General features: G+C 39.0%; 2 protein-coding genes across 5 annotated transcripts in view; both read right to left on the minus strand.

The window, feature by feature from the left end:
• rps14 (ribosomal protein S14) overlaps positions 1-969 on the minus strand; it is a 4,949-nt gene extending 3,980 nt beyond the window's left edge. The window contains exon 1 of one of the 2 annotated variants that reach the window (XM_050037853.1): positions 831-969. The gene's annotated coding sequence lies outside the window, so the exon portion shown is untranslated. Of the gene's footprint in view, positions 1-786 lie in introns of both variants that reach the window. The other variant, XM_050037861.1, reaches the window with a different exon arrangement.
• An 895-nt stretch (positions 970-1,864) lies between these two features.
• Positions 1,865-8,604, minus strand: part of camk2a (calcium/calmodulin-dependent protein kinase II alpha) — an 18,639-nt gene continuing 11,899 nt past the window's right edge. For all 3 annotated transcript variants that reach the window (XM_050037828.1, XM_050037816.1, XM_050037809.1), the window contains exon 6: positions 1,865-7,783. Coding sequence is in view for 1 of the 3 variants with exons in the window: in XM_050037809.1 (XP_049893766.1) it covers positions 7,780-7,783 (4 nt within the window). In the remaining 2 variants the exon portion in view is untranslated. The remainder of the gene's footprint in view (positions 7,784-8,604) is intronic.

Genomic DNA, 8,604 nt, shown 5'->3' on the forward strand with positions numbered 1-8,604 from the left:
CACACACACACACACACACACACACACACACACACACACACACACACACAGCAGCTCCAGTCCTGCAGAGCTCCGTCTTACACAAATCCCTTTCAAAATAAAAGCTCATATTAAAACCTGCGGATAATTTAGTTAGATCCAGATATGAGAGTTCACACAGCAGACATGTTGACCTACAAACTCTGAACTGTTTGCTGCACCTGTGTCTTCGATCATTGATCAGTTTTAAGTGATTAGATGTGCACTCAGCTGTGTCCGGTAATGGAACCACAGTGTTCAGATGGTCACATGGTGGCTACAGCTGCGGCTAACTGACGCCATGCTAACAGAGACGCTCCCAAACGTCTCGTTCTCAACACGGAGAATTTAAACTTTGTTTTACATCAGACTGATCACCAATAACAGTTTCCACCTTTAACAGATCGATAAACTGCGCAGCAGGCAACAGTCACCATGCTAACGTTAGCCTGTTAGCTTATACCCAGCAGCGGACCGTTGCGTCTCACCGGAGCTCTTCTCACCCGGTTTATTTCTACGGTAGAAACACGTCACTCTGCGGACCTTTAATATTTCATATAATTATTAATATAAGTCTGGTTTCCCGCTCCTCAGGGCTAAAATGGCGACGTGTTGCAGCGGCTCGCCGACAGACAGACCGGACAGAAACACGGAGAAAAACGGCTAAAAGCTAAAGTAAGGATTCACTCAGAGAAACAATTTCAGCGCGAACACAAAGTGTGTCCATCCCAGAATAAGTGCAGACACCAAAACTGATCGGATGCTCACCTGAAAACCAGATTGAAGAAGGATTAACCGGAGAGAGAACTCACCTCTGTGTGTCTCTAAACCAAGCAGAAACAAGAAAGGAAAGAACTTCCGCTTCCGGGGACAAAGTTGAGGCTCTGCAGCGCGGGAACGAGCTGCTGCTGCCGCCGCCACGTGGTCACAACAGGAACTGAGATATCTAGGCTATGTAAATGTCTCCACAGGAAACACGTGTTGTTTATTTTATTTGTTTATTCTAAACATTTCCATCCATAGAATCTCTACAGGAAACATTTTTATTGTATTTCAATTTATTTCGTTTTATTTTATTTTGAGATATTTGTATAAATAATATTTACTCCACAGGTAACAGGTTTTATTTTTTTTTAATTATTTTTCTTTGTTTATTCTAGATATTTACATCTCTACAGGAAACACATTTTATTTTATTTATTCATCTTTATTTGTTTAATCTAGATATTTATTTTATACAGTTATTTATATAATATATAGTTTAATAATTATAATAATCATTCATATTATTTGAAGATTATATTCTACTATCTGTATTTTTCTGTTTAATTCAGGTTTATCTATAATATACAACATACTATTTACATATCATAAATACTTTAATCGTATTTCTTTTTAAATGTATATATTTATAATTCAGTATATGTTAAATAATATTGGTATATAAAATACTTTATATTTAGATATGTTTTAATTAAATTTACTTTATAAATACAAATTGAAAAAATATAATGAAACATTGTTTTTATTTTAATGATTATTTATTTTCTCATTAATGTCTTTATTTCTTTTAACATATAGTTTCTCTTTTCTCTTTATTATTTAGATGTTAAAACGTCCTTGTGTGATTTATATTTGTCACAATATTTATATCATCTCAAATCTTTGTTAAAGCTTTATTTCTATAATACATGTGGCGAGTGACGCTGTCTCACCTGACTCAGTCCTCTGTCCTCATGCAGCACTGAGAGTCTTGTTAGTGTGACGCTGTTGTTTTGGACGAAACAATAAAATTTTCAAAGTTTGAAGAAGGTGAAAAAAAAACGGACCAATGAGAAGGCAGCGTTTGACCACCTCAATTTATTTACAGGAACACTTTGAACACGATGCAGAAGAAGAAGAAGAAGAAGAAGAAGAACAAGAAGAGAAATACTCCAAAAAACTACAAAAGAAAAAAAGATTTAAAAACACACACACACACACACACACACACACACACACACAGTTACACACTGAGCATGCAGCATTGGAGTCCAGTTAATACAGTACAGTACAATATCCATCATAGTAGAAAAAGCTGAGTGGAGCCGATTATTGATCGTTGATTATTGATTCTGCAGAGCGTGAACATGGTGGATGGGAAACAGCCAGGACAGAAATGAAAACATACGTGTTTATTGTTTGTTTGTTTATGAATGGTTTGTTTTCATTTCTGTGTGTGGAAGGAAACAAACAAACGATCATTAAACTCAACGAGCTTCAGGCCGATAATGAACCTTTCATCTGATCAAAGCGTTAATCAATTAATGATGTCACAGATTTCTGACTGAATAAATGTTCCATGAATAAATACTGTCTGTAATATTGCCTTTTCTGTAAACTCCCCAGACACTGCTGAGAGTCTGGTTTGTACCTGAGTTCATGTTCGCTTCATGAAACAAAGATCAGTTTACGTTCTGTCGACATGTTCAACGTGTTCGATTAAATATCTTCACATTTTATCTTAAAAATAAACTGATATAAAACACATTTCATGTTTCACTCCTGCAGACACAGGGGCCTCACATTAAATATAACTGAACACGTCATATTACGAATGATGGAATTTAAATATACGTGTTTTCTTAAATCCTCAGAATATTGTTCAGGAACCTGAGTTTGTGTCTGCAGGTCAGATTTCTGATGAATGTGTTGCTTTAATGACACAAAGAGAAGTTTCTATTGTGTATTTACACACATATCAAACACGAGGGTTTAAAGCTGACTGACATGTTTCATAGATTAAATATTTTAAAAGCATGGTGACCCTTTTTATGCACAAAATAAGACCTTTTTAATAAAAGTAAAAGAGATTTTTAAATATGTGACGTTGTAGATTTGAACTGTTTAAAACAAATTATAATAATGAAATTCAAAGTTGAAATGAACAGTTAAATAAATAAAAATAATCTGAGATGTTTTCTTCAATATATTGGAGAGTTTCGTTGGTGGCTCACATTTGCACGGACATTTTGTGGTTAGCTTGTGAGCTAATGTTAGCATAGCGCAGATAATAACACATGTTATTACACTGATTACATCATAATAATTATAAGACAGCTGAAAGCTTTGGTTTCAGTCCTGTAGCCCAGATTTATGAGAAATAGTTTGTTAGCACTGTTAGCTTCATTAACATTCCTAACTGTAGCACATGCATGCTGTTAGCCACAAATTAGCACGTTAGCTTGTTGAATAGCTGTGGCCAGAGGAGCAGCTAATGAATGCTAACAATGCTAACAGTTTCCCTCCTCCTGCTGTTTCCCGTGGCGTGGATCAGAGAAGCTTCCTGCGGGTGTTTTTAGCTTCACCTGAAAGAGACGAAACGTTTCAGCGCGTCTGAACGAATCGTCGCTGCTTCGGTTGGATGGAGATAAATATATACGCAGCAACCACCGAACAGCTGGTAAAAACATTAGAATAACAAGTGAAATCTGCTTTAAGATGAATTCTTCAGTTTCAAGCAAAAACACCTAAAAAAGACATCAGATATTTCCTCGGAAAGAGTTCCTCCAGCACGAATAAATAAAACTTTGAAAAGGTCAAAGTGGAGTTTGTTGCTTTAGAAAACACACACTACAAAACAGCCATTCACTCTGCAGGCGCCATTTGGAGTCCCGACTGTCTTCACACTTTGTAAGTGTTGAGGAGGCTGAAACTGGGCCGTGAGTCAGGTCGGTATTATTAGTCTGAAAGTCTCTACACACAGCACAGCGTCAAACAGGCCCAGAGACAACTTTATAATATTCATATGAACGTTTGATGACGTGCAGCAGGTCATAGAGGCCGACACCTGTTTGGGCTCCACATCAGATTAAGACAATGACGTCTCCTCATTTTAAAATCCCTGAAAACTTGAACAGACTCTGGTGACAGTTCGTTTGCTGCAACAGTCGTAATGACAGGAAGTGTTCGGCGGCGTGTTGCATCAGCTGTACCTAAGTTCTCTATGAACGTACAGATCAAAGTTGACTCTACACGATTCGTCAGTTTGATCGTGAAGCTGCAGCCGTGTTTTGTTGCACCACAGAGACAAACGGTTTATCTGAGCTCCTCTGGTGTAAAGTCCAAACTGACCAAAACACTGTCACTGAACATGATGTGTCACTTCCTGTGGCCAATCAGGGGCAAGCACGACTCTAACAGCTAAAACCAGCGAACGCTAATCAACCAAATATCAGAGAGAAGGTTCTGACAGAAGGACAACGACCTGACGTTAACCTGCAGCTGCAGCAGAGTCATAACGGTGACGTCCAGTTGTTAACTGCAGCCTGACGAACCTGTGACATCATAACAAACACATAATGACGACCTGCAGCCGGGGTCGTCTATATTAGAAAAGATGTTCTAAATCACTAATTACATTCTACGAGTTAGAAATGTTCTACATTTGAAGTAAGGTTCTAAGTTAAAAAATCACATTCTAGATTTGAAATTAGGTTTAAAATAGAAATGACATTCTGAGTAACAAACATTACGAATAGTTCAGAGATTCTGAATGAGATGAGACATGATGCTCTAAATTACACTCTGAGTCACAAATGACGTTTTATGTTGTAAATGACGTTCTCAGATAGAAATTATGTTTAAAGTTAAAAGCGATGTTCTAAGTTACAGATTACATTCCAAGTCAGAAAATTTGTTCTAAGATAGAAATGTCGTTCGAGGTTTAACGTGATGTTCAAACTGCTGTGTTGGAGCTTCCGTAGAGCCGCTGCAGCCCAGAGCAGGTCAGGACATCAGCTGACCTTTGACCTGATATTCAGCCTCCTCTCTTCTCTGAGTGCATCCTGAGCTGGGACGCCAAATGGCACCGAGATGTGGAGTAAATTAAAGGTTAGCGGCGCTGTGGCGAACACATTCAGCGGTTGCTAAGGGAACTGGTGTCACACGCTATAATGCACATCATACTGAGAAAATGATAAAGCTAATAATACACAACGTGTTCTCTACAGACGGCGAGCACTGCATGTCTGATCCAACATTAAAAAGCTCTTCAATATACAAACGCCATAGATTCATAATAATAATAATCATAATTATGTGATAGTAATAATCTGATTGTACAAAGTTCTACATTCTCCCGACGGTAAAAAGCAGCTTGAAGCCTCCGAGATGAACACAACGGGTCAAAGTCGCAGAATATCAAAGATGGCACCGCTGGCGTTTTGTTAGCTCACGGCTAGCAGACACCATAGCTCCCGGTGAGGAATGCTAACAAAGCTAACAAGTCCCAGTCAAGTCACCGGAAAACAAAATGGCAGCCGCGAACGCCAAAACGCAGCGGAGACCGAAGCGGAAAACACAAAACACAAAGTCAAGTCCTGCATGCAGAAAATCACATCGTCTGTACAGAAAGTAAACGCCGGCGCCGAGGAGGAAGAAACACACGCTGTCCGCTCATGACGTCCTAAAACCTCACATCTCCGGGTAAATAACAGGAACACTGCGAGAGGGCGGGGCCACGTCTCACCTCACTATCCAAAGGCTGACACGCCAACGCCACAGTCAGAGTGTCCTGATGTACGGAGGCTCAGAGGAAACAAAAAGCACCAGCAGCTTAATTAAATATACATCATTTAAAACATTAAATTTATTTGACTGAATCTGTTTAAATATAAACTTTTCATTTTTAAACCTGATGTTTCATCGTGGTCACTATCACAGATATGATGATATAAATATATTTGTTTTCATAGACAGTTGTTGTTGTTGTTGACACTTTTCAGTGTTTTGTTACTGTTAAACACTCAATAAAGTTGTTTATTTTCTGTCATTAATCAAATCAACATCTGTAAAATCTGGAATTAAAGAACTGGAGTTTTGTTTTTCTCTAAAAACAAAATTAGTCTTAAAAATCCAGTAATTCGTAATAAGTCACATTGTTTTTACATTTTATATTAATTTAAACTCTCGGCTCGTCTCTTATTTTGTCCCCTGTGAGCCTCCGTACAGATGAGTGTAATATGGCCGTCCCGATGACAGATGACGTGATTGTGACAGTGATTCTGATTGGTCACTGCTTTTATTTACTTCAGTTCTTAAAACAATCAGGAGTCCGTTTGTTGAGCCAGACGTCATTCTGCATCCCCACGGAGACCGATCATGTGATCATGTGACGTACGGAGGTCCAGAGACAACGCGTCGAGTTACAGCTCAGCAACTTTAAACGTTTTAAACTCTAATTAGATTTAACTTTATTTATGATTTAGGCATTAAAACAAAATCAGGGCACGTCATCTGTCCTCCTCATGTTTCCTTCCTTCCTTCCTTCCTTCCTTCCTTCCTCTCACAGATCTTTTAAATCTAAAACATGTTGTAAAGTTTCTTCTGCTAACGAAGCCCAGAGTGACGCACAGGCAGCAGACAGACAGCTCGTTAGGGAACCTCGTTAAGGCCCTCCTCATTAGCACACCTGTGGGGGGGTGTGGGGGGGGTGGAGGTGTGGCTGTTCATGGAAGATCGCAGGTTGGAGAGCGCTGGAAGCCTGTGGAGCTCTCCAAGCCCGATGGAAGCAGAGAGATGAACATCCAAACCTCGTTTCCTGAACCGCTCGTTAGAATTATATTAAATATAAAACATTAAATTTCACCTGTGTGAAGACTTTATGACTCAGACGCGTCAGGTTCTCGTCGCTTATTAGACCCAATTATCAGAATTAATTACATAAATACAGATATTTTCATGTCGGGCAGTAAAACGTGTCGTTTGTTTATTTATTATTTATTATTAATTAACAGGAAGTAAAAATAAACAAATCTGTTCTTTAATCAGCTGGTTCACGTCAGTGACGACGAGATAATGGGTCTAATAACGATCAGTAACCATGGCGACGCCCAGACTGTGTATACAGTTATAATTTTACTCTCTATAGTTATTATCACTGTCAGGTGGAAACCTCGTATCTCCAGAGTTTGTCAGGTTTTCATTTTAATAGAATCATCTAAGAATAAAAATCAATCAGTGACGCTTCGTTAACAACTAAACTTATTCTGTAATTAATTCCACTTATAACCCTCTTAACTGATAAAGAACCCATTAAGAAGCCCTTAATTAATCTTAACGAATTTACAACACTGTAACGAAGGTACGTTTAATTAAAGGGGTTAATTACAATGTTTTAATTCAAAATATTAATATATGAAGTCATGATTCATCGTGTTCATTTAAAAGCTCGTCATATATTAATATCTTCATGAATTCACCTCAAATAAAAATGATTCAACCTGCAACATTATTTTAATATGATTAAAAACCCTTAATTAATACAGATGACCTTTTAAAAACCCTTAAAACATTCAGGTCCATTAATGTATTCGATAATCTGATCTCATTACTGGTTATTAATAAGTCTCACGTTTATGAACGATGTTAATGAGGTTATCATGAGGTGATTTCAGGAGCTAATTAAGATATAATTAAAAATTAATTAAGAGCTAATTAAGAGGTATTCAAAGGAGTCAGATGTGAAGGAGGCGTCGCTCCTGTCCCTCATCCTGACAGAGGAGATAAGAGGTTTCCACACGTTATTACACTCTGTGCAGCTGAAATCCAAAGGAGCTGAGAAGAGGAAGCTGATTGGTTGATTGTGCAGTTCACTGCTCTGTGGCCCCGCCCCTCGTCTCCTCTCAAACTTCCTGTCTGGTGTCACACGCCTGGCCTGCTGTCAATCAATCAGTTGTCAAGGCGATGGTGGCCCCATCAAAGACCCGCCCACTCTGGAATTTAGCTGGAAGGACAGAAGAAGACGTTCCGTCAACAAACAAACAAAATATTTATTAAAACATGCCTGAATGTGGCGATCTGACGCGTCGCCACAGAGGTGGTGTTTGTTTAAGTAACAGAACGAAGTTACGACATGAGAACAAGGTGAAGTTATGGCTTGTTACAACCTGGTCTCACTTAAAAGTCATCGACAACTGGCGCTTGGACCATGACTTCCAGGCACCAACAAAACAAGCCGTCCTTAAACGTCAGCATGATACATGGCTTGTTGCTGTTATAGTTTAATGGCGTTCTGCAGCGTTGGGGGAAACAGGGCAGGACAACAATGAAAGTTAAAGCGGCAGTCCGAGTGGGGAGGGAGGGCTGTTGGGTCCAACAACCACTGACTTTCACCAAGGAGGCCGGTGTTCACTTCCTGTAAGATTGTAAAGCCACATCCTGTTCTTTTTTCCTAAACGTAACCATGTGTGTGTGTTCAATCAATTCAATCAATCAATTTTATTCATAAAGCCCAATATCACAAATCACAATTTGCCTCACAGGGCTTTACAGCATACGACATCCCTCTGTCCTTATGACCCTCACAGCTGATCAGGAAAAACTCCCCAAAAAACCCTTTAACGGGAAAAAAACGGTAGAAACCTCAGGAAGAGCAACTGAGGAGGGATCCCTCTTCTNGGAAGGAAAAACTCCCCAAAAAACCCTTTAACGGGAAAAAAACGGTAGAAACCTCAGGAAGAGCAACTGAGGAGGGATCCCTCTTCCAGGACGGACAGACGTGCAATAGATGTCGTACAGAACAGATCAACATGATAAATTAAAACA

The sequence above is a fragment of the Epinephelus moara genome, chromosome 3 (genome assembly GCF_006386435.1).
Source record: "Epinephelus moara isolate mb chromosome 3, YSFRI_EMoa_1.0, whole genome shotgun sequence".
Taxonomy (NCBI): domain Eukaryota; kingdom Metazoa; phylum Chordata; class Actinopteri; order Perciformes; family Serranidae; genus Epinephelus; species Epinephelus moara.